This window comes from Elephas maximus, chromosome 11 (assembly GCF_024166365.1).
Source record: "Elephas maximus indicus isolate mEleMax1 chromosome 11, mEleMax1 primary haplotype, whole genome shotgun sequence".
NCBI classification, from domain to species: Eukaryota; Metazoa; Chordata; class Mammalia; order Proboscidea; family Elephantidae; genus Elephas; species Elephas maximus.
This window is the reverse complement of record NC_064829.1, coordinates 105030704-105056428: the sequence shown is the minus strand read 5'-3', so window position 1 is coordinate 105056428 and position 25725 is coordinate 105030704. Positions and strand designations below refer to the sequence as shown.

Below are 25725 nucleotides of genomic sequence, written 5' to 3'. Positions count from 1 at the left end.
ACCGTTCACTATATCTTCAAAAAAAAAAAAATTTTTTTTTTTTTTTTTTTGTATCTTCCTAGCTGTGAAAATTGTTTGGATGTCACAAGCTGGGATAGAGCACACCGTAATTCTTCCTATTAAAATTAATAGGTGAAAACAGATGTCCAAACAGAAACTTGTACACACATGGTCATAGCAGCACTATTCCCAATACCCAAAAGGTGCAAACAACCCAAGTGTCTATCAACACATGGACAGATAAAAAAAAAACTGTGGTATAACTGTACAAGGGAATATTATGCAGCCATAAAAAGGAATAAGTACTGATATACATGTTGCAACATGGATAAACCTTGATCGCATTATACTGACACACAGATATGAAGTACCCAGATTAGGTAAATCTATGTTGTTGTTGTTGTTAGGTGCCGTCGTTCCGACTCATAGCGACCCTTTGCACAACAGAACGAAACACTGCCCAGTCCTGAGCCATCCTCACAATCGTTGTTATGCCTGAGCTCATTGGTGCAGCCACTGTGTCAACTCACCTCGCTGAGGGTCTTCCTCTTTTCCACCTGACCCTGTACTCTGCCTAGCGTGATGTCCTTCTACAGGCACTGATCCTTCCTGACAACATGTCCAAAGTATGTAAGATGCAGCCTCGCCATCCTTGCTTCTAGGGGCCGTTCTGGTTGTACTTTCTCCAAGACTGATTTGTTCGTTCTTTTGGCAGTCCATGGTGTATTCAATATTCTTCGCCAACACCACAATTCATAGGCAAATCTACAGAGACATAAAATGGATTCGTGGTTGCCAGGGGCTGGAGGGAGGGAAAATGGAAAGTGACTGCTAATGGACACAAGGTTCCCTTTTGGGATGTTGAAAATGTTCTGGACAATGACGATGGTTGTGAATGTACTAAATGCCGCTGAATTGTATACTTAAAAATGAATAAAATGGCAATTTTTTATGTTATCTGAATTAAAAAAAAAAACACATAGCATGGAGTTGATTCCAGCTCGTGGAGGCCCCATGTGTTACAGAGTAGAACCGCTCCATAGGGTGCTCTTGGCTGTAATCTTTACAGAAACAGGTTGCCAGGCCTTTCTTTCACAGTATCACTGGGTAGGTTCAAACTGCCAACCTTTAGGTTAGTAGCCAAGTGTAAACCCTTTCCACCAGTCAGGGACCTATGTGAATTTTACCACAATAAAAAAAAAAAAAAAAAATTTTTTTAATTAATATAAAAAAATTTCTTGGCTTTTCACTTACTGGAAGAATTCTCAGAACCATTTAAATCATGAAGGATGGGTGTGTATAAAAATGCGATGGTTGAGAACTCTTCAGTGTCCAGTAGCAGAAAGCCCTTCAGGCTGGGATTAAAAACCAGGAACTGGATTATCTGGTTTCACTCCAGGTTCCACATATAGGACTCAGCTCTGTTTGTCCTGTTTTCCTCCACATATTGGCATCATCCTGGGGCTGGTACCAAGATGGCTGCTGCATTCTGGGCATCGAATTTAAATGGTTAATATCCTGAGAAGCAGCCCAGCCCCGGATGAGCATCTATAAACAAGAAACCTGTCCCACGAGAGCTCCCTCTGGTCCCGTTGGCCAGTACCATGCCCACCACTCAACCAATCCCTGGCCAGAGGAATGAGATCGCCTGGGAGGCTTGGACCAGTCAAGACCTGCCATCTGGGAGGCAGAAGGGAATGAAGGCTACAGGACTGTCATGGATTGAATTGTGTCCCCCAAAAACATATCAACTTGGCTAGGCCATGGTTCTCAGTGTCGTGTGGTTGTCCTCCATTTTGTGATCTAACTGTCCTATGTTGTAAATCCTAATCTCTGCCTGTAGTTAAGGAGGCAAGATTCGGTTATGTTAAAGAGGATTAGGGTGGGATGCAACACCCTTCCTTACTCAGGTCACAGCCTGGATCTGACGTAAGGGAAGCTTCCCTGGGGATGTGGCCTGCATCACCTTTTATCTTACAAGAGATACAAGGAGAAAGACGTGAGCAGAGAGGGGAAACAGGGGGAACCTCCCACCATCAAGAAACAGGAGCCAGGAGCAGAGCAAGACCTTTGGACCCAAGAGCCTCCTAGACCCAGGGGAAGATTGATGCCAAGACTTTCCTCCTGAATCGAGAGAGAGAGAGAGAGAGAGAGCCTTCCCCTGGAGATGGCGTTCTGAATTCCGACTTCTAGCCTCCTCAACTGTAAGAAAATTAATTTCTGTTTGTTAAAGCCACTCATCTGTGGTATTTCTGTTATACCAGCACTAGGACACTAAGACAAGGACCAAGGATGGAAGAAGGGACTATTGCTGGGTAGTTTGAAAACAGTTACATTTTATTTTTTCTTTTTAAGCCCACACTGTCCAAATTTCTGTAATAAACCTCAGCTTTTCTTTCAGTCGGAGTCCCTTAGATGGCACAGTTAACGCGCTTGGCTGCTAACCAAAAGGTTGGCAGCTCTAGCCCACCCAGAGGTGTCTCAGAAGAAAGGTCTGGCAATCTACGTCTGAAAAATTAACCATGGAAAACCCTATGGAGCACAGTTCTAGTCTGAGACCCATCGGGTTGCCGTGAATGGGCGATGACTCCACAACAGCTGTTTTTTTCCCCCTTTTAATTATGCAAAGGAATCAAAGTCATCATATGAGAGAGAGACTAGCAACCAGAAAATCCAGAATAACTGGCAGCTTACAAAACCTTGAATCCTGGCAGGTAACAGTAGAAATTTATCAGAATCCTTTTGGTCCCTGAACTCCACCCCCAACGCTCACTACCGACTCACTGCCCACGACCTGCTGCACACCCAGGTCCTACCAGAATGAGCCCTGATCTGGGCAGTCTCTTGGCAGCCCAAACTTGGGTCTCTCTGACTCTCTTCAGGCAGCTACACTTGGAAATGATTGCTGGGTTTGCAATAACCTCTCTCAGGCAGACAGATAGGTAATCTCTGCAGCAAGAAGGACTGAGGGTAGATCCTGGGGGGAACTTCCAGGCTTAGGGAATGTTGGGGAGGGGCTTAAGGAATGTTGTGGAGGTGGGGGACTGGAAACCCCTCCAGAGAACATGCACTTTTCCGTCAAGCAGAGTCACAGCATGGACCGCCGAGGTGGAGCAAGTTCTCAGACGAGGTTAACAGTAATGATCACAACGATAACAGATATCTGCTGCGTGCTGGCAAGGCCTCTTGCATACAGCTTCTCGGGACTCCTCCCAACAACCCCATGACATGGGGGGGTGTGTCCCCATTTTCCAAAGGAGGAAGCTGAGGCTCACAGAGGTGAAGCCGTTGGCCCAAGATCCCAGAGCTAAATGGTTATTATTGTTGTTAGGTGCCATTGAGTCAGTTCCGACTCATAGCAACCCCATGTACAACAGAAGACACTGCCTGGTCCTGCACCATCCCCACAATCATTGTTTAGTTTGAACCCATTGTTGCAGCCACTGTGTCAATCCATCTCATCGAGGGTCTTCCTCTATTTCACTGACCCTCTACCAAGCATGGGTGTCCTTCTCCAGGGACTGATTCCCCCTGATAACAAGCCCAAAGTATGTAAGACGTAGTCTCGCCATCCTTGCTTCTAAGGAACATTCTGGCTGTACTTCCTCCAAGACAGATTTGTTCGTTCTTACGGCAGTCCATGGTCTATTCAATATTCTTCTCCAACACCACAATTCAAAGGCATCAATTTTTCTTCAGTCTCCCTTATTCTTTGTCCAGCTTTCACATGTATATGAGCCTATTGAAAACACAGTGGCTTGGGTCAGGTGCGCCTTAGTCTTCAAGGTGACATCTTTGCTCTTTAACACTTTAAAGAGGTCTTTTGCAGCAGATTTGCCGAATGCAGTGGCAGAAATGAAATGAGAACAGGCTCACCAGCATGTAACAGGGCCACGTTACCTAAATCCGCACTTGTTCAGCCTACCTGGCCACACCGCCCCTTGACAGGGTTCCCAGTTGAGATTTCTGATTCAGCCCAATTTGGAGACTCTGGAAAACGCCCTCACCTCTGAGAATCTGAGGATGTGTGTCCAGGAAATAGACAGATTGTTATGGATTGAATTGTGTCCCCCCAAAATATGTGTTGGAATCTTAACCCCTATACCTGTGGATGTAATCCCAGTTGGAAATAGGGTCTTCTTTGTTACACTAATGAGATCATGTTCATGTAGGGTGTGTCTTAAACCTAATCACTTCTGAGTTATAAAAAGAATGGATTAGGCACCAAAGCCAAACCAAACCCACTGCCAGTCGAGTTGATTCCGGGTTGGGTTTCATAGCAACCCTATAGGACAGAGTAGAACTGCCCCATAGAGTTTCCAAGGGGTGCCTGGCGGATTCAAACTGCCAACCTCTTGGTTAACAGCCGTAGCACTTAACCACTACGCCACCAGGGTTTCCCGGATTAGGTACAGAGACCTGAAAAATCCGTGGCCATCAAGGCGATTCCAATTCACAGCGACTCTATGGGACGGAGTAGAACCACCCCATAAGGTTCCAAGGCTGTAATCTTTACAGAAGCAGGCTGCCACATCTTTCTCCCGTAGAGCAGCTGGCAGGTTCAAACCACCGAGCTTTTGCGTTAGCAGCTGAGCGCTTTAACCACTGTGCCACCAGGGCTCCTTCACAGAGACACAAAAGAGAGGAGACTTAAGCCGTGTGGCATCTCCAAGGAACACAGAGAAGAGCTAGAAAAGCTGAGACAAGGATTTTCCCCCAGAGTGGACAGACAGAGAGCCTTCCCCTAGAACTGGCACCCTGGATTCGGATTTCTGGCCTCCTAAAAAAAAAATTTTTTTTTTTTTTTTTTTTAAAGCGTGAGGGGAAACCCTGGTGGCATAGTGGTTAAGTGCTACGGCTGCTAACCAAGCAGTCGGCAGTTCCAATCCGCCAGGCGCTCTTTAGAAACTCCACAGGGCAGTTCTACTCTGTCCTATAGGGTCGCTATGAGTTGGAATGGATTCGACGGCAATGGGTTTGGTTTTTAAAGTGTGGGAAAATGAATTTCTGTTCCCTAAAGCCACCCACTTGTGATATTTCTGTAATAGGAGTACTGAGAAAGACGGACAGAATCAGGTACATGCGTATGGTTGCTGATGCCTTGCTCTTCAGCTTCGTGCTCTCTCTTCCTGCAGGTCCAGGTATCTCACCGGGGGAAACGCCTAGCACCCCACCCCACCCCACCCCTGACCACCGCTGTCCAAAAGAACTCTCTGCGATGATGGGAATGATCTAGGAACTGTCCAATGCTGTAGCCCTAAGCCACATGAGGAAAGGAGCATGGTGGTGCAGTGGTTAAGCGCTCAGGTGCTAACCAAAATGGCAGCAGTGCAAACCCACCGAGCAGCTCTGAGAAAAGACCTGGCGATCTGCTTCTGTAAGATTACAGCCTAGGAAACCCTATGGGGCCATTCTACTCTGTCACAGGCGAGTCACTATGAGTTGGATTCGACTCAACAACACATTAAGGTTAGTGGCTACTGAGCACTTGACAGCACCTAGTTTGTGGACCAGGTCCCTAAGGGGTACAAACAGTTTGCACCCAGTGGCTACTGACTGAAAGGTTGGTGGTTCAAACCCACTCAGCAGCACCAAGGAAGAAAGGCCTGGCAATCTGCTTCATTAAAGATTACGGTAAAAAAAAAAACCCTATGGAGCTCAGTTCTACCCTGTAATGCACGGGGTTGCTATGAGTCGGAATCAACTTGATGGCAGTGGGTTTGGTTGTTTTGGTTAGTTTGTGGAACTGCATTTTTAATGTGTTCCATTTTAATTCATTTAAATGTATATTTAACAGTGAGCTTCTGTTTACGGCAATGGGAAATTTGGTAGCAGTTACGGCTGGTGGTTGTACAACATGATTAATCGATATCACTAAATAGCATGCCTGAAAATGTCAAACTGGCAAATGTGTTATATATATTTTTTACAAGAATTTTAAAAATTATTCAAAAAACCAAAAAGAAAAAAGAGCTCATTAAAATAATAAAGAAAGAAATTAAAATGTATATTTAAATGGCCACATCTGGCTAACAGCCACGGTATCAAATGGCTTAACCCTAGACCCTACATCACCCAAGCTCTGTCCCAGCAGAGCTCAAAACTGGGCACAATTGAGCCTGCCCACCTCCCTGGCTGCACCTGTCCCTCCCACTCACCCACCGGGATTGGCACCTTGGCTACTGTCTCAGCCTCCACGCCTTCGCATGGGCTGTTTGCTCTGCCTGGTCCACCTTGCCCCCTCCCACCCCTTCATCTGCCTTATTCCTACTCCTCCAGGTCTCAGCTCCCACATCCTCTCCTCCAGGAAGCCCCTCCTACCTCAGGCTGGGTCAGGCATCCCCTTGGGCTCCTCCATCCCAGCCCCTGATCACTCTGAGTCATCATTGTCTGGGGATGGGTCCGTCTCCTTACAGGCCTGTGAGTCCCACTGTGGGCTGAGGCCAGGGCAGGAGCTACCTCAATCATCACCGTGTCCCCAGCACAGCCCAGCACAGGACTGGGCACAGGAAGTGTGAGTGGGAAGGAATCATTGCATAGAGAGATGCTTTTGAAAAACCACACTGAGAACTTTACAGTGAACTAGCCATGGGTCACGGCCCACCTCTGCCACCTACTGGTAGACTTGTTTTTCCTTAAGCCTCAGTTTCCTCATCTGTGAAATGGGAACGGTTGCGTATGGTGGATACTGGATGAGGTAGTATGTGTTGGGTCTGCCTGGCACAGGGGGATTGCTCAACTCGAGGCTGCCATGATGGCTGTTGTAATTACTGCTGTTGTCACCAACAGTCATGCTGAGTGGAAAGAAGAAGGGGTGAAGGGAGGAGTTTTGGGAAGCCCCAAGGAGTTCCTTAGTCACCCGGGAAACTCGTTCGACCAGTGCCTGCACTTCCAACCCAGGGAGCACAGGTGGAACCTCCAGAGCCTGTGGAAAGGGGGTGCTGAGGCTGGGTTGGCCTCGGCCATGTCACAGAGCCACCCCCCGGGTCCCCACTGAGCTGACCCACTTCAGACAGCCAGGGCTCAGCCCCTCTGCCACCTCAGTGTCCAGCAGGTGTCCCTGTGACCTCCTACAGGACGCCAAGATGAAGATTTCCACGAGAGCCCAGGGCTGCTACTCCAAGGACTTCCTGCTCCCAGGTAAGGAGACATCCACCCAGGACTGAGGGGAGAAGATGGGACTCAGCCCCAGAAGCTGAAGTTTCCTCTTGAAAGAGAGGAAAGATTGTAAGGAAAGGTGAAATTATTAGAGTGGAGGGCAGGGAGTGGGCGGTAGAGTCACAACACCATCCCCATTTTATCTATGGAGTTTTCTAGGATGTCAGGACTCTAAGGGCAGGAATATATTTGTGTTTGGTTCCCTGCCATATCCCCAAATCCCAAACCCATTGCCATCAAGTTGATTCTGACTCATACTGACCGTACAGGACATAGTAGACTACTGCCGCACAGGGTTTCCAAGGTTGTAAATCTTTACAGAAGCAGATTGTCACATCTTTCTCCCGAGCTATATCCCTGTAAAAAAAAAAACAGCTGCCATCGAGTCAATTCCGACTCATAGCAACCCTGTAAGGCAGCGTAGAACTGCCCCATACGATTTCCAAGGAGCGCCTGGTGGAATCGAACTGTTGACCTTTTGATTAGTCGCTGCAGCTCTTAACCACTATGCCACCAGGGTTTCCACTATATCCCCAGTGCCTAGAAATCTAGGGAATTTATAAGCATATTCTATATAATATATACGACTGGTATCGTATCATATAATTTATACACCTGACCACTGTCTGTCAGTGGAGGTTTGCATGTTGCTATGATGCCGAACAGGTTTCAGCGGACCTTCCAGACCAAGACTGACTAGGAAGAAAGGCCTGGCAATCTACTTCCAAAAATCAGCCAATGAAAGCCCTATGGATCCCAGGGGACACTGTCCAATCTGCAACCGATCATGGGGATGGTACAGGATTGGGTCGCATTTCATTCCATTGTGCATGGGGTCGCCATGAGTCAGGGCTAACTCGACGGCAGCTAACGTCAACCAGTATTGGTTGAACAACTGACTGAATAAACAAATTAATGAATTCAGAGAGTCCAAAGTGTTTAGAAGCAAACCACATGGCACCTCAGCGCAGAGACACCTTCTGGGCCAGTAGAAGGACAAATCTGTGGCATTCATGCCTATGTTCTGTACCTGGGGCAGACATCACTAATCAATTCCAGCACTGTTTCCAATGAACAGCCCCCGGAGGGCCTATAAGGAGGAGAACACTGCAGTCCCTGTTTGACATTCCCAACCTCAGGCCTCCCCTGTCCCTCCCCACAGCCTCAATCCTGGCCCTCTGGACCCTCCAAAGCTCCCAGGCGGCCCTCCACATCCAGAAGATTCCAGAGCAGCCTCTAAAGGACCAGGACCTCCTCCTGTCGGTCCAGGGCATCCCAGGCACCTTCCAGGACTTCAACTGGTACCAGGGGGAGGAGACCTCCGGCAGCACAATGCTGTTCTCCTACATTCCAGGGCTACAGCGGCCCCAGAGGGATGGCAGTGCCATGCGGCAGCGCGACATCATTGGTTTCGCCAACGGCTCCATGTTGCTGCGCCGTGCCCAGCCCAGCGACAGTGGCATCTACCAGGTGGCCGTCACCATCAACCCCTCCTGGACCATGAAGGCCAAGACCGAGGTCCGGGTGTCTGGTGAGTGTTGGGGGTCAAGGGAGGAAGTGGGGGGCTAAGACACCCTGAGCACCTACCATTTGTGCCAGGTCCTGTGCAAACACCATCTCATTGATCCTCTCATTCATCCATTCAACATGTATTAATTGAGCACCTACTGTGTTCCAGGTGGGAAGATACAAAATATTGTTTAATCCTCAGGTGCATTAATTAACAAATAAAATATCTATGGAATGCCTCCTTATGTCAGACATGGAGCCCGTCCCTGGGGAATGCCTTGTATCAGGTACTCCTCACATGCATTGATCGGTCAACTATTTATTGAGTACCTGCTGTATGCCTGGAGTCCCTGGGTGGTACAAACAGTTAACATACTCAGCTGCTAACTGAAAGGTTAGAGGTTCAAGTCTACCCAGAAGTGTCTTGGAAGAAAGCTCTGACAATCTGCTTTCAAAATATCGCAGCCACTGAAACCCCGCGGAGCACAGTCCTACTCCGGCACATGGTCACCAGGATTTGAGATCGATTTGAAGGCAACTGGTTTGGAGTCTCAGGGGAGGTTGCCTGGGAAGGCTTGAAGGATGAGTGGCTGTTCTAACGACAGGAAACAGCAGCTGAGGGAGGGTCCAGCAGAGGGCTCAGCCTGTGCAGGGGCCCGTGGCAGGAAGCTCTGGGCCCTTGAGCACAGCTGGCAGGAGGCCAGCATGGCTCAGCAGGAGAGCAGGGAGAGGCACCTCTGGAGGCCTGGGCCAGATGACACGCTCAAACTCAGGCTCAGGCTGCAATGACAGGAAACAAAAACTCCAGTGTCATCAAGGCGATTCCTACTCATGGTGACCCCATGTGTTTCAGAGTAGAACTGTGCTCCACAGGGTTTTCGGTGACTGTGGTATTTCGAAAGCAGGTTGCCAGACCTTTCTTCCAAGGCACCTCTGGGTGGATTTGAACCATCAACCCTTTAGTTAGTAGCGGAGCACTTAACAAATTTCCTTAGGAGCTTTCTCCAATTGGCTCAAAGTGTGGGGCACCTTGTGGAGCCCCACCTGCAGCCCCTGGATGTCAGCTCCAGGAGAGCCAGCTTTCTGTCTGGTTCACAGCTTTCTTCTCTTCAGAGTCTAGGACAGGGCCAGACACACTGTAGAGTAAACGGGTGGGTGGGGAGCCCAGCAGGGCCTGGTGGGACATGGGGGTGTTGTGGGAAAAGCATGATGCTCCCTTCCCCTCCAGGGGGCGCCATTCCTGCACTAGACACTGTTCTGGGTTCCTTTCTCCTCTCCCTGGCCAGGGTGTCCCACTGTGATGCTAAACAGAGTTTCAGCCCAGCCTTCTTTGCATATTCAGAATCTCTTCTTCCAAAATACAGAGAGAGGGAGAAGGGGAACTGGACAGAGAGACAGAGACAGACAGACAGAGAAACCAAGAGAGAATGTGATTGGCCCAGCCCGGGCTGTGGGTTTCTTCCCTTGAGTCAAGGATCCACACCTTGCCCACGGTGTGGGATCAAGTAGGACAAACGAGAGGGAGAATGAGGGCCTGGGGAGCCAGGCCGGGAAGGTGACAAGGACTCAATGCCTGCCATCACTAGTAAAAATCATAATATATATTTATTATCATTCTTGTTCACCATTCCTGCTCCAGTGCCTAGAACATTGCTTGGCGCAGTAAAAAAAAAAAAAGTGCCATCGAGTTAATTCCAACTCGTGGTGACCCCATCCACGTGTGTCAGAGTAGAACTGTGCTCCACGGGGTTTTCAACAGCTGTGCCTTTTGAAAGTAGATCACCAGGCCTTTCTTCCGAGGTACCTCTGCATGGACTCAAACCTTCAGCCCTTCAGTTAGCAGCTGAGCACGTTAACCGATTGCACCACCAGGGGACGCCTGGCACACATTTAAAAAACCAAACCAGTTGCTGTTGAGTCCGTTCTGACTAATGGAGACCCCGTGTGTTTCAGGGTGGAACTGGGCTCCTTAGGGTTTTCGAGGGCTGTGACCTTTGGAAGTAGATTGCCAGGCCTTTCTTCCAAGGCACCTCTGGGTGGATTCAAACTGCCAACATGTCGGTTAGTAGCCAAGCACTGAGTCGTTTTTGCCACGCAAGGGCTCCTTGGCACATGCTAGGCACTCAACAAATGTTTGTGGAACAGACCCTTGAAAAATTGTTAACAACATCTCCTATCTATGAAGCACTGACTACATGTCAGGCACCTCCAAGCTGAGCCTTTTGCTGACCTCACTCATTCCAGCCCCACAAGAACCTTATTGTAAAAATGGCATGGCATCAGAGGGCTTCTAACTTCAGGGGGGAGGGGAAGAGAATCAAGATCGACATCAGCCCAAGGCTGATTCCTTTGAAGTGGAGGTCAGACATACCTCCACCCTCCAACCTTTTCAGCGATTCTGACACCAGCCAGAAGCCTGACACCAGCAATTCTGACACCAGCCAGTCCTTCCCACTTAAAGCTGTCCCCTCTACTTCTCTGCTGGGTTTGATAATTTGTCACAATGGCCACATAGACCTCACAGACCATACTCACAGTTATGTGGTTTACTAGGGAAGTAACAGGTTGTAATTCAGGTTCAGAAATGCTCAGGATACAGTTCTTTGATCAGGAGGGGCTCTAATCAGCGGTGCCTGCAGGCACGCCTCTCTCTGGTCCTTGGCCTCTGCCCTGCTGGGGCAAGTGTTACAAAGCGCTTTTAGCTTTGCCAACAAGTGCCCAGAGGCACCCCACTCTGCCAGTAAGCCTCGGCCCAAAGGCTCTCAGCTCTAGCTCCGTGGGTCGGCAAATCTAGCTCTACTGAGTGCCCAGAGGCACCCTATTCCACACCAGCAAGCCTCCTGCCCAAGGCACTCAGCTTTCTCACTCCATGAGCTTTCACTCCATGGGTCTGGGAAGCCCACCCGTGGGTCTGGGAAGCCCACCATGCCGTCTCCTGCCGGTCTCCGGCTGGTGCCAGGAGCTTTTCTCAGAGAAGTGATCCCAGGTCCAAAGGATGAGCTCCACTCTTGGCTCTTCTTTCTTGGTGGTGGTGAGATCCTCTTCCTGCCTCTGGGATGGCTCATTTGAAGCCTGGTGGGTTGGCAAAACTGACCGATCCCCTCGTTAGCGTTCCATATGCCTTATTTGCATAGTCACTGTCAATCATTGTGTGTGAGTCAGAGACTGTAGCTAGAAGGGCCATATTAAGTAATTCACTGCACAGCTACCTCATGTAACGGTAAAGTTTAACATCAAAATGAACATAATTTTGATGTAGTCTTGAACGTTTTTACTTTGAATTCTATTGTTTTCTTACCAAATTTTCACTTGAACCACATGAAACTATGTAAATATAAATCCATTTAGACTGTGCTTATGCCATTGTAATTTAAAGGTGTAGCTTTAATTTTGCTAGATGTTTATGTCACTACTATTGCCATTAAAAACAAAAAAAAACATTACATTCGGTAATATACAGAAATTACAATTTACGAGTCACATTAGTACAAAAAACATTACCAAGGATTCTGCATGGTCTGATATAGGAGGAGGTCCATGAGGGGGGTGACACCATGAGTTACCCCACTGGCTGACACCAACCCTAGTGATGCCACGGGTTCCATGTACCTTTTTGCATTAGTCAACTGTCCAATCCCTTTAGTGGGCCGTGCACCTTATTTACATCATCCCACCCAGTCATTTTGTGGGAGTGTCTTCTATGGAGTGCCGACTATATGTCAGGTGTTCCAAGCTAAGCATTTTGCTGACCTCACTCATTCCACCCTCATTTTCTGAGAGTTAAAAGACCATGGCTAGAAGGGTTATAATCAACAATTCACTGCACCACACCTATGATACCTATGATCCCATTTTACAGAGGAGTAAACCAAGGCCCAGAGAGGGGAACCCCCAGCCCAACAATGAGCAGCTCAGAAGGGGGGTGGAAGGTAAGGCTCCATTTGAGTCTGGATGATGCGCAAGTCCGTGTTCCTGACACCCTCTGCCGCCTGGTTCTTTCTCAACCCTGGCTGCCTCTGCCGAGGCTCCTAAGGAAGCAGAAAGGGACCCGTGCCACCTAGAGAGCAGCTAGCAAGAGGGACAGGGAGCTGCCTTTGTTTCCAGATGGATTGAGCTCAGGTAGTAGAGAAGCAAATCCATTCAGCTCAAAGGAACGTGGCGAAGAAACTGAACTTGTCAGTGATTTCATTCTTCTTGGATCAATAATCAACATCCATGGAAGCCACAGTCAAGAAGCCAAACAACATACTACATTGGGCAAATCTGCTGCAAAAGTTCCCTTTAAAGCACTAAAAAGCAAAGATGTCACTTTAACGACTAAGGTGCGCCTGACCCAAGCCTTGGTATTTTCAGTTGCCTCATATGCATGCGAAAACTGGGCAGTGAAAAAGGAAGACTGAAGAAGAAGTGATGCATTTGAATTACGGCGTTGCCTAAGAATATCGAATATACCATGGACTGCCAGAAGAACGAACAAATCCCTTTTAGAGGAAATACAACCAGAATCCTCCTTAGAAGCAAAGATGGCAAGACTTTGGCTCACTTACTTCGAACATGTCATCAGGAAAGATTCAGTGTTAGAAAAGGACATCATGGTTAGTAAAGTAGAACCCGTTGCCGTCAAGTCAATTCTGACTCATAGCGACCCTATAGGACAGAGTAGAACTGCCCCGTAGGGTTTGCAAGGCTGTAATCTTTATGGAAGTCGAATGCCACATCTTTCTCCCTCGGAACCACTGGTGGGTTCAAACAGCCAGCCTTTCAATTAGCAGCCAAGGGCTTAACCACTGTGGCACCAGGGCTTCTTTTACTAAAACAGAGTGTCGGTGAAGATGGATTGACATCATAGCCACAACAATGGGCTGAAAAATACCGACAATCATGAAGATGGAGCAGGACTGAGCACTGTTCTGTTGTTTCCCATAAGGTTGCTATGAGTCAACTCGACTCAACTCTGTGGCATCTAACAACAGCAGGAGAAGAGGAATGGCGAAGTGGAGCCTGAACTCCTTGGAATTAGGGAAGGGGCTGAGGGCGTCTACGTCAGAGTGGGTCTCCTGAGCTGCCAGGGCACTTAGTGATAGAAGGTCTGCATGGTTTGTGAACATTTGAGGGCCGTCGAGGCCCCAAATTCAGCCCCGTATATGTGGAATAGGGCATCCCTAGGTGATGCAAAAGGTTAAGTGCTCAACTACTAGCCAAAAGGTTGGCAATTCGAACCCACACAGAGGCTCCTCAGAAGACAGGCCTGGCACTCTGCTTCCCAAAAGGTCACAGTCTGGAAAACCCTATGGAGTACAGTTCTACTCTGCACAAATGGGGTCACCATGAGTCCAGATCAACTTGATTGCAACTACCAACAGCAATAGGTGAGATGAGAAGGAAAAAATTGGGACCAATAATGGAACACCTGCTGTGTACCAGGAGAGAATGCTTTATCTCTCTTAGCTGTGAGAGGACATGGCACCTCCTTAGTGCCCGGAACAGAAGCCCTGGGGCTTCAGCTGGGCAGAAGCCATTCCCAAAATAAAGAGTACCATTTTCGAGCTTCCTTTGCAGCCTCCTGCGTGGACAGCTCATTCCAATTGGTCTTAAAGCACCACATTGACCAAACAAGATAGTGACCTTGCTGCCAACATTGACACACTGGGCAGTTTCACATACAGAGTTCTCTTAAATGGGAAACCTGGAAGCTCAGAGATGACATGCCCCAGTAGCCGCTGTGGGCTCGAGCCAGGGAGCAGCCCCCTTCCGGTGGACTGGGAGCTCTGAAGTTACTTTTATCCCTGCCAGCTGGCCACTTTTGTTGGGTTGTTGTTGTTGTTATTGCTAGCTGCCGTTGAGTCACCCCCAACTCATGGCAACGCCATGCACAATGGAATGAAACACTGCCCAGTCTTGCACCTTCCCCATGATCAGTTGCAAATATGACCATTGTGAACCATCGGGCTTTCACTGGCTGATTTTCTTACGTAGATCGCCAGGCCTTTTTTCCTAGTCTATCCTAATCTGGAAGCTCCACTGAAACATGTTCAGCATCATAGCAACACACAACCCTCCATTGACAGATGGGTGGTGGCAGCGCATATGGTGTATTAGCTGGGACTAGAACCCTGGTCTCCAAAATAGAAGGCAAAAATTAATCGTCATAGCAGCCCTGTGAGCAGATGCTACTTTCTTTCGATTTACAGAGCAGGAAAGTGAGGTTCAGAAAATCCCGCAGTTTACCAGTGCCAGAGTCAGGATTCAAACACGACCCTTCCAGACTCACCCACCTGTGGGCTTGAGTCCTGATTGACTCAGTGACTTAGGCATTGTTGGAGAACATAAAAGCAAAATAAAATAGCAATGACGCAATAATAGGAATAAAAAAAGGAATAGAATGGTTAAATCCTCCACCTGTCTGTCAGTTTTTCATACTTTGGTGGATTGTTGTGATCCTGGAAGCTATGCCACCAGTATTTCAAATACCAGCAGGTCACCCATAATGGACCGTTGTCAGCAAGTTTCCAAACTAAGAAAGACTAGGAAGAAAGGCCTGGCAATCTGCTCCAAAACTTAGCCAATGAAAACGCTATGGATCACAACAGAGCATTGTCTGACTTGCTTGCTTTGCACACGTCATCAGGAGGGAATCAGTTGCTAGAGGAGGAAATGTTTGGTGAAGTGGGCATGCGAGAGTGTGGGAGACTCTCAGTAAGATGGATTGGCGCAGTAGCTGCAAAGATGGACTCGACATGTTGATGACTATGAGTATGATGCAGGACTGGGCAACGTTTCATTTTGTTGTACGTAAGGTCGTCAAGAGTCGGAGTTGACTTGATGGCAACAAATAATCATTAAATGGATTGTATGCTTACTGTGCACAGGCACCTGCTAATATCATCCCATAACCCAATGAGGTAAGAATTATAATCAGCCCATTTTACAGATTGTGAGCCTTTCCATTGTGTCAGTCATAAAACGGGACAATAACCCCAGCCCCATAGTTCTGTAACTATCTTGCTCTTCTCCACCAAAGCTCTTTGTCTTAGTTATCTAGTGCTGCTATGACAGAAATATCACAAATGGATGGCTTTAACAAAGAGAAATTTATTCTCTCACAGTCTAGGAGGCTAGAAGTCCAAATTCCGGGTGCCAGCTCCAAGGAAAGGCTTCTCTCTCTGTTGGCTCTGGGGGAAGATCCTTGCCATCAATCTTCCCCTGGTCTAGGAGCTTCTCAGCTCAGGGACCCCTGGTCCAAAGGACACACTATGCTCCCAGTGCTACCTTTTTGGTGGTATGAGGTCCCCTTGTCTCTCTGCTCACTTCTCTCTTTTATATCTCAAAAGAGACTGACTTAAAACACAGCCTAATCTTGTAGATTGAGTCCTGCCTCATTAACATAACTGCCTCTAATCCTGCCTCATTAACATCAAAGAGGTAGGATTTACAACACATATGAAAATCACATCAGATGACAAAATGGTGGACAATCACACAATATCGGGAATTATGACCTAGCCAAGTTGATACTCATTTTGGGGGACACAATTCAATTCATAGCAGGAGGCTAGAAGTCGAATTCAGGGTGCCAGATCTAGGGGAAGGCTCTTTTTCTCTGTCCGCTCTGGGGGAAGGTCCTTGTCTCTTTTCAGCTTCTCTTCCTGGTTCCTTGGCAATCACGTGGAGTCTATCTTTCCCTGTTTGTACTTGCTTGCTTAATCTGTTCTTTTATACCTCAAAAGAGATTGATTTAAGAAACACCCTAAGCTAATACTGCCTCATTAACGTAACAAAGAAAACCCATTCCCAAATGGGATGACAACCACAGGTATGGGGGTTAGGATTTATAACCCATATTGTGGGGGGACACAATTCAATCCATAACACCCTTCACACTTGGCATTTCCTGGAAGCAGGCATCCAGCTTGAAATTCAAGGCTGAGAGGTCCCTGTGCTGAAAGTCAGGTAGGGTTGGTCCCAAATACAGCATGTCGCATTTGAGAATCCTGCAAGCCCTCTATGTCCCCCACAAAACAGCCCGGAGCCTCATCCTTTCTGTGGATGAAGGGAATCATCATCAACTGAGGTGGGAAAAGAGGTCCCTGGGTGGAGCAAACGGTTTGCGCTGGACTACTAACCTAAAGATTGGGGCTTCAAATCCATCCAGCGGCACACGGAAGAAAGGCCTGCCAGTCTGCTTCCATAAAGATTACAGCCAAGAAAATCCTATGGAGCAGTCCTACTCTGTCACAGGGAGTTGCTATGAGTTGGAATTGACTCAATGGCAATGAGTTTGCTCTTTTTGGTTTTGAGGTGGGACAAAGTGAGCTGGCAGGATGTGGAAGGCATTAGAAGGCAGACTTTGGATGTACTGAGGGTGGTAGGAAGTCCTAGGAAAACAGATTTGGGGGCAGTGGAGAGCCAAGTAGTTTCATCTGGGACAGGCTGAGACTTATGTGCAGCAGTATCACAGGCTGTTGGACACCCAGGAGGCATCCAGGAGAAAGCTCAGGGCTGGAAATATAAAACCCCTCACCAGTGTCTACGGGTAGTCACTCGTGCAATGCTAGTTGTTGGTGCAGTATGGGTAGTCGCTGGTGCAGTATGGGTAGTCACTGTGTTTGCAGGGTGAAAACCCCAGGTTTTGCTCCGCGTGACTTGTTACACCCAATAAACAAGAGGCCAGGTTGGGAGATCAGAAAGATGCTTTTATTTCATTGTACAAGGAAAGGAGCAATCAGGGCTGCTGCCTTCAAGGCTGATGGCAGGCAGCATGAGGAGGTAGGCTTTTACAGAGAGCAGACAAGGAAATGCAAATTCATCATGAGTATTCAGGATTGACCTTGGGGCAGGCACTCAGGGCTTGGGGTAGACAAGAGTGTGATTCTCTGGCTGAGTGTTTATATGTATTTTGCACTTAATGAGCTAATGGGAAGCCTGCTAAGACCAGTTGGAGCCCACTATGGCTGTTCTGTGGTTATCTTGTCAAGGACAGTTTTTAGCCCATTTTATAGCTATCGTGTCAAGGTCAGGTTTAGAAGAATGCATAGCCTATTCCCTTAGGCGTAGGAGGATGCGCCAGAGCAGGTGTCTCTCAGAAGTGTTGGGCTCTAGGCCGCCTGCCTCAACTGGGACAGTATGCGTAGTCACTGGGGCAGTATGGGTAGTCACTGGGGCAGTATGGGTAGTCACTGGGGCAGTATAGGTAGTCGCTGGTGCAGCATGGGTGGTCACTGGTGCAGTAAGGCTAGTCATTGGTGCAGTGGAAGTAGGGAGCCCTCAAAAGTCATCCCATGGTCCTCTGTCTTCCTCAGAACAGCAGCAGAAGCTGCTTAGTGCACACTCATCTGTGAATATCGGGATCGTGGCTGCCATCATCATTGGATCTCTTGTTGCTGGGGGCCTCGTCATCGGCAGCCTTGCCTATTTCCTGGTGACAAGAGGTTGCAAGGGCCAGAACCACAGGTATGGGAGCACCAGGCCTCTCCTTCCTTTGTGTTTCCTCATCCACTTCTCAGGCCCCATTGATTCTTCCACAAGTCATGTCCTCTGATTCATACACAATCTATTTGAATCCCGGGACCCCTGAGGTGAAAAGAATCTTTCCATATGCCTTAGACATAATTCTGCATTGCAAGGGACAGATAACCTAGCCTTAAACTGGCTTACAAAAAATGAAAGTTTTTTGTTTGTTCTACATAACTGATTGCCTTCAGGTATGGCTGGATCCAGGGGTTCCCATGATTTCTGCATAGCTCGACCCCTCCCCAGCTCAGGTCTTTGCTTAAATGTCACCTTCTTGGTGAGGCTTCCCACACCATCCTATTTGAAACTTCAGGCACTCCCCTCCTCTTCTGCCCCTCTCCTTTTCTTCATTTTCCTTCACAGTAGTTTTTGCTCCCTGACATTATACTGGGTATCACTGATTCAAATTCTCTCTTTCTCTCTCCCCACTAGAATGTCCCCTCCAGGAGGCCAGAGGTCTTTGTCAGTCCTGGTCCCAGCTGTGTCCCCAGTGCCTGCAACAATACCCAGCCCATGGTCAGTGCTCCTTAAATATTTGTTTAGTGAATTAATGAATTTTCTGGATTTAGTGAATTAGGATGTTGAGTGTACTTTTTAAATAAGACCATTCAAATGAGTCAATTTAAAAAGAATGGTTAACCCATAACAAGTGAAAACATTAAATCAGTAATCAAAAACCTCCCAAAATTAAGACACAACTATTGATCTCTATGCATCCAAAGTAAAAGAGAAAGAAGGAAACCAAAGACTCAGAGAAGAAACTAGTCCAAAGAACTAAAAGCCTACATGAACCACAACCTCATCTATCCTGAAACCAGAAGAACTAGATGGTGCCCGGCTACCGCTACTGACTGTTCTGATCAGGAACGCAATAGATGGATCTTGGCAGTATGGGAGCAAAATGTGGAACAGAACTCAAATTCTTAAAAAGTCTAGACTTACTGAACTAGTTGAGACTGAGGACTCTTCAAGACTGTCACCCTGAGATATTCTTTAAACCTTGAACCAAAACTATTCCATGAGGTCATCTTTTAACTAAATAACAGATTGGCTCATAAACAATATCATCCATGAGTATTGTGCTCCCTTTCATCAACATTTACTTAGAAGTAAGGAAGAGAAGGCAAGGGGATGGGGAAACTAGATTAATGGAAACAGAACAACCAGAATAGAAATGAGAAAGTTGACAAGCTGTGAAAAATGTAACCAATGTCACTGAACAAATTGTGTAGAATCTGTTAAATGGAAACCCAATTTTTTGTGTAAACTTTAACCAAAACACAATAAAATATTTTAATTAAAAAAAAAAAAAAAACCTCCCATCAAAGAAAAGTCCTGGACCAGATGACTTCACTGGGGAATTCTACCAAACATGTAGAGAAGAAGTGACTCCAGCCTTACTTAAACTTTTCCAAATAATAAAAGAGGAGGGAATACTTCCTACCTTGTTCTATGAGGCTGGCACTACTCTGATACCAAAAACCAGATGAAGAAACTACAAGAAAACTGCAGACTAGTATCTCTTATGAATATTGAAGCAAAAATACTCAACAAAATACTAACAAACAAATTCAAAAACATATTAAAAGGATGCTCAAATGGAATTTATCCCAGGAAAGCAAGGATGGCTCAACATTAGAAAACCAATCAATGTAATACACCATATTTGTATTAACGATAGCAAAGGAAAAGGACCACTTGATCATGTCAATCAATGCAGAAAAGGCATTTGACAAAATTCAACACCCTTTTGTGACAAAAACTCTCAACAAGACAGAAATTGAAAGGAAAGAGAAAGGTTAAGGAAACCATAACATGGGTCGATGGAGCAGACTCGTTTAGGTGGTCTGTGTAAATGGTGACGTTTGAGAAATCTAGTTCACTGGCATAACGTGGCCGCTCAGGAAACTGAAAGGAGTCCTGGTGAGTTAGTGGTTAAGCACTCACCTGCTAACTGAAAGGTCAGTGATTCGAACCTATTAGCCGCTCGGTGGGAGAAACATGTGGCAGCATGCTTCTGTAAAGATTACAGCCTTGGAAATCCTATGGGGCAGTTCTACTCTCTCCAATAGTCACTGTGATTCAGAATCGACTCAGTGGTAATGGGTTTGGTTTGTTGGTTTAGGGATACTGAGGAAGGGCTATGTGGTTAAGGATTATGGGAGAAGAGGCTGGGATGGGACAAGTCTTGGTTCACCCTAAAGCAGGCCCACCTAGCTCTTTGTGGCCTGGTGGGCTTTCCAGCTTTTCTCTCTCTACCCACCTGCCAGTTTCTAACACCAGGTCCCTCCCTGTGCCCCCAGGATGACCCATACAGAGAAGCCAGAGCTGAGCCCAAGTTTTAACACTGGTAAGTGGGGACTCCAAATCTCACTACCCAGCCCCCCCTATGTTGCTCCTTCCTTTTCTTCCCATAACCACAGACCCCTTGTTCTCGCCCAGTCAGGGGCCAATTGCAGGCCCTGCCTAGACCTCTCTGGGGCTCCCCAGTCTCAGCCCACAACCTGAGGGCATTAGTGCCCACCGTAAACCTACTTTGCCTCCTCTTCTCAGTGACTGGCACCCTGCCATCTCTTCACCCACAGTCACCTGGGCCACACCTGAGGCTCCCTGTCCCACAGCCCCTACCACCCCAGCCCATCAGGTTCCAGGTCCTGTCTCCAGCACAGACCTTGGTCCTCCCCCACTGGCCACGGCCCAATCCAGGCTCCATCCCTCAGGTCCCTCACCCAGCTCCTTGATGGTCTCCTGGCCTCCAGGCTTGCCTCCAAACCCTGGGCAAGGATCCTTCTAAAACTCTGGCCCTCGCTCTCCTCTACACAAACATCCTCCATGGCTCCCCAGTGCCCTTGAAACAAAGTTCAGGCTTCTTAACATAGCTCTCAAGAACTGGTCCCCACTGTCTTCCCTGGCTTTGTCACCCACGTGTAACATCCACTGCAAAAAAAAAATTACCATTTTTATCCAGACAGACCAAACAAAGCATAGTTCCTCAAACACAGCAGTTTCTCTCTCTCTCTCTCTCTTCACCCCGGCCCCCCACCCCCCGCCAGGCCTCCACACGCCAGACCTCTGCACGAGTTATTTCCTCACCTGCCTTTGAATAGCTCTCACTTCTCTTTCCAGAATCCCCATCTCCAGGAAGCCCTCCCTGACTTCCTCAGGCTGGGTCAGGCGCCCCCTCTGAGCTCCCCTGTCCCAGCCCACCTCACTCTGGGTGGTCACTGTCTGAGGGCGGGTCTGTCTTTCCCCAATGGACTGTGAGGCCTAGGAGGGCAGCGCCAGGGCTATCTCATCACCCATGTGTCCCCAGCACAGGGCTGGGCAAGAAGAGGGGTTTGTAAGAATGTTCATTGAATGAATGCTGTGAGACAACCAGAATGGGCCTGTGGGCCATCTGTCAGCTAGTACCTCCCCTTATCCCCCACTTCAGGTGACAACATCTACGAGGTGATGCCATCTCCAGGCCTCCTGGTGTCCCCCCTCAGTGACACAGGGCTAATGAACTCCACCCTGGTGAGTCCCACCTTCTGCTCTAAACCCCTCTTCCGACAGGTTCCCCTCAGAGTTTGCTGCCGTGCCCTGACCCACAGTTCGGAACTTACCACTCTCACAGGATGCCCCGTATTTTAAAAATCATCAGGAAAAAAGACTGGAAGGAAGCAGCAAAATATAAACAGCATTTGCCTCTGGAGTGTGAAGGATGGCGGGCGGTTTTATTTTCTCTTGTGAAAGTGTCTGCTTTTCTACACCGAGCAGATGTTCCTCTTATAATTAGGGGGAAAAGTTGATAAAAAGAAGTTACTTAAATGAAATAAAACCAGAAACTTACAAAACTAAGGCTAAAAGCTTAGAGACAAAGGTGTTGAGGGGGTCAAAGATCAAGAAAGGGCGAGGCTGAGAAATTAACAGGCTACTGGACAAAGCCGGATAAAGCCAGTGCCCTCGCCCATCAGTCTGAGGGGAACACTGAGGCCCAAAGAAGTTAATTCCCTTCCCCAGGGGCCACATAGTCAGAGAGTGGACGATGGGGAATTCGAGTCCAGGTCTGTCTCATGCCAAAGGTCAAAGGCTGGAACGCATGGGGAGCCTGGCTCACTTGTGTTCTTTCTCCACAGCCCCCACCCCTGCCCCCACCCATGCAGCCAGAGCTGGAGCCTGAGAACCATCACTACCAGGTGTGGAGCTGTGTGTGTTGGCAGGGGGGTGTCGGGGCCTTCATGGATTTGGGAGCTTGGGTGGGAAGGGGCTCAGGGAGGTGGGGGACACTGTTCTCACCTCTCCCCCCTCTCAAGTTCTCTGGCTCCCTGGTCACAGCCTTACTAAAAGCCAGTGGGCAAGTCCTCTCCCCTCAGGGGACTGCAGTTTCCTCCCTTGTAAGAGGGACCCATGACCTTGAACTTGCACAGGAGGAACCGAGCCCTGGAGAGAGGGAGAGGCTTGCCCTGGTTACACAGCGGTTCCAGGCCAGGGTCGGACCCATGGCAGGGGCCCACTTCTGGGCCTGGGTCTCACCTCTCCAACCCCTCCTGTCTGCCCTGTCTCTTCCTATGTCTCTGTCTCCATCTGTCCTTCTGTCCGTGTGTGCTTCTCTGCCCCTTGAGTGGGGTCTCTCTATGGCTTTTTCTCTGTCTCTCTTTTTCTATGTCTTTAATCTTTCTCTCCCTAGCTCTTTCTCTGAGTCTCTTTACAGATCTTTGTTTTTCCCCTTCTCTGTCTGTCTCCCTCCATTTCTGTGTCTTTGTCTCTCCCCTCTCATCGTCTCTGTCACTCTGTGTCCACTCCTTTTTCTGGCTCTTCCAGAATCTTCCTTGTCACGGTACCTCCCTCTCTTTCAGTCTTGGTCTTCCACTCCATCTCTGTGTCTTCCCTCTGTTTCTTTCAGTCTCTGACTTGGCCTCTCTCTGTCTCCCTCCCATTCTCACCCCCAAATAATCATTCCTCTCTCTCTTCCCCTCCCCCACCTCCTAGGACCTGCTAAATCCCGACCCTGCCCCTTACTGCCAGCTGGTGCCAGCCCCTTGAAGGGGTCCCTGGCCAGGCCAGACCAGGAGAAGACTACCTTCAGCCCTCCCCTGGGGGCCTCAGGCCTACAGAAAACAGACTGCAGACACCCAGTAGGCCAAGTGTGGGGACGGACAGCATCGCGGCAGGTGTCCCTGGTGGGGGACATGAGACTGTCGGCCCAGCTCTTTACTCACCCCCCAAGTGTATGACCACCCCCTTGAGTCTGTTCCTTCAGCAAACCTAGCCCAGACCACGTACCTGGGAAAAGTAGGTTCTTGCATCCTCCCGCCTCAAAGTGACCCCCCATCTAGATATTTGGGGGTGAGGGAGATGGTCTCGGGCCTGCCTCTAACCAGACCTCACAGGCACCCACTTGGCTGGGCTCTCAGCTGTCTGACCACGGTGCCCCACCCCCACCCTACCAGTCACCTCCGGGACTCCAAAAGCCCCTTCTCCCCAGGGACAAGTCAGCCAGGTCATGCAGGCCCCAGGGGATAAGGCACGTGGAAGGGAGGCCTGGCATCACAGACCTGTGGCCCCAGATGACAGCTCAGGCAAGTTTCCACAGCTGCCGGAACCTTCTTTGCTCCACCACCTCCAAACCAGTTGCCATGGACTCAACTCCAACTCAGGGTGACCCCACGTGTGTCAGAGTAGAACTGTGCTCCATAGGTTTTTCAATTACTGATTTTTCAGGAGTAGGTTGCCAGGACTTTTTTCCAAGGTGCCTCTGGGTGGACTTGAACTTCCAACTTTTTGGCTAGCAGCTGAGTGCATTAACCGTTTGCACCAGCCAGGGACTCTGCAGCCACTCTAACCCCTCTGTAAAATCAGCTTGGGGGAGATGTCTGACCTCCCATAACTTCACAAGGGGAAAGGAGACTCAAGATCAACAGCCCAAGGCTGGTTTCTATGAGGCAGAGGTCAGACATGCCTTCTCTCTCCACCATCTTTACCGATTCTGACACCAACCATCCCTCCCACGGCACTCTCTGCTTCTCTGCTGGGTTCAATAATTCGTTGCAATGGCCACACAGAACTCGGATAATACTCACGATTATGGGGTTTATTAGGGAAGGAACAGGTTACAATTCAGGTTGAGGAACACTCAGGATACAGTTCTTCCATCAGGACAGCCTCTTCCCAGCCATGCTCGCAGATACGCCTCTCCCTGGCCCTAGGCCTCTGCCCAGAGGCACTCAGCTTTCTCTCTCTGTGGGCTGGGAAACCCACCACACCATCTCCAGCTGTCAGGTCTTGCTGCCTTCAGTATTATAGCTCACTCTCTGTCTTCCTTAGTGCAGGGGTCCCGGGTCCAAAGGATGTACTGGCTCCCGGCTGTTCATCCTTGGTGGTGGTGGTATCTTCTTTTCCACCTCTGGGGTGGCACATTTCAAGCCCAATGGGATGGCAAAACTAACCAATCCCCATGATAGGCTACAATTACCCTATCTGCACAGTCCTGCCCAATCACCTGGTTGGGAGTTACAAGACCACCAGTGAGAAAGGCCACACGAAAGCAATCCATCACACTGCACCTTCTCAAAGCTCAGAGTCTCTCAGAAACCTGCTACCAACTTCCAGCCCTCACCCCACCCTAAATCTCATCAAGTCCTTACTTTATTTGTTAATTCAGCAAACTGAGCCGCTGCTGTGTGCCAGGTACAGTTCTAGACCCTGGCAGTGAACAAAACAGACAAAGACGTCTGCCCTCCTACAGGGACACTCTGGCAGAGGAGAGTTGGGAAACAAAATAAAGAACTAAAATACATTAGCATGTCAGATGGTGATAAGGGCAGTGGAGAAAACAAAGAGGGGAGGGGGGTTGGGAGTGTTGGGGATTGAGATTTTAAACGGGGTGGGGGCAGAGAACCCTCACTGAGAAGGCGATATATAAGCAAAGACCTGAAGAAGGTGAAGGAGGGAGCCATGTGGGGATCTGGGAAGAGAGCATTCCAGGCAGAGGAAACAGCAAGTACAAAGGCCCTCAGGTGCGACGCCGTGGTGTGTTCAAGGAGCAGCAAGGAGGCCGGTGAGCCCTGAGCAGAGTGGGGAAGTGGGAAAGAGTGGGAGGTGATGTCACAGAGATGGGGCGGGGCAGATCTTGTGGGGCAGTGGAAGGCCCTGCAAAGACTGTTTTGGCTCTGTGGGACGAAGGGGAGACCATGGTAGGCTAAATAACGGCCCCCCAAAGATGTCTGCATCCTAATCCTCAAGGGCTGTGAACATGTTATGCTATAAGGCAAAGGGAATTAAGGCTACTAATCAACTGGCCTTTAGCTGGGGATATTATTCTGAATTATCCAGTGGGCCCAATGCAATCACAAGGGTTCCTACAAGTAAAAGAGGGAGGCAGGACCTGCCATTACTGGCTTTGAAGATGGAAGAGGGAGGGCCACAAGCTAAGGAATGCGAGCAGCCTCTAGAAGCTAGAAAAGGCAAGAAAACAAATTCTCCTGAAAAGTCTCCAGAACTATGGCAGCCCTGCAAGACCCATTTTAGGCTTCTGACCTCCAGAACCATAAGAGAATAAATTTCTGT

General features: G+C 48.6%; 1 protein-coding gene across 1 annotated transcript; it reads left to right on the top strand.

Annotated features, from left to right (window-relative positions):
- Nucleotides 1–6754: 6754 nt before the first annotated feature.
- CEACAM19 (CEA cell adhesion molecule 19) lies at nucleotides 6755–23202 on the top strand. The gene is made up of 9 exons (XM_049902421.1): nucleotides 6755–6938; nucleotides 7045–7140; nucleotides 8321–8689; nucleotides 17967–18117; nucleotides 18610–18693; nucleotides 20481–20527; nucleotides 21611–21693; nucleotides 22296–22355; nucleotides 23149–23202. Exons 1-9 carry the CDS (start codon nucleotides 6755–6757, stop codon nucleotides 23200–23202), a joined length of 1128 nt encoding a protein of 375 aa, XP_049758378.1.
- Nucleotides 23203–25725: the final 2523 nt, after the last annotated feature.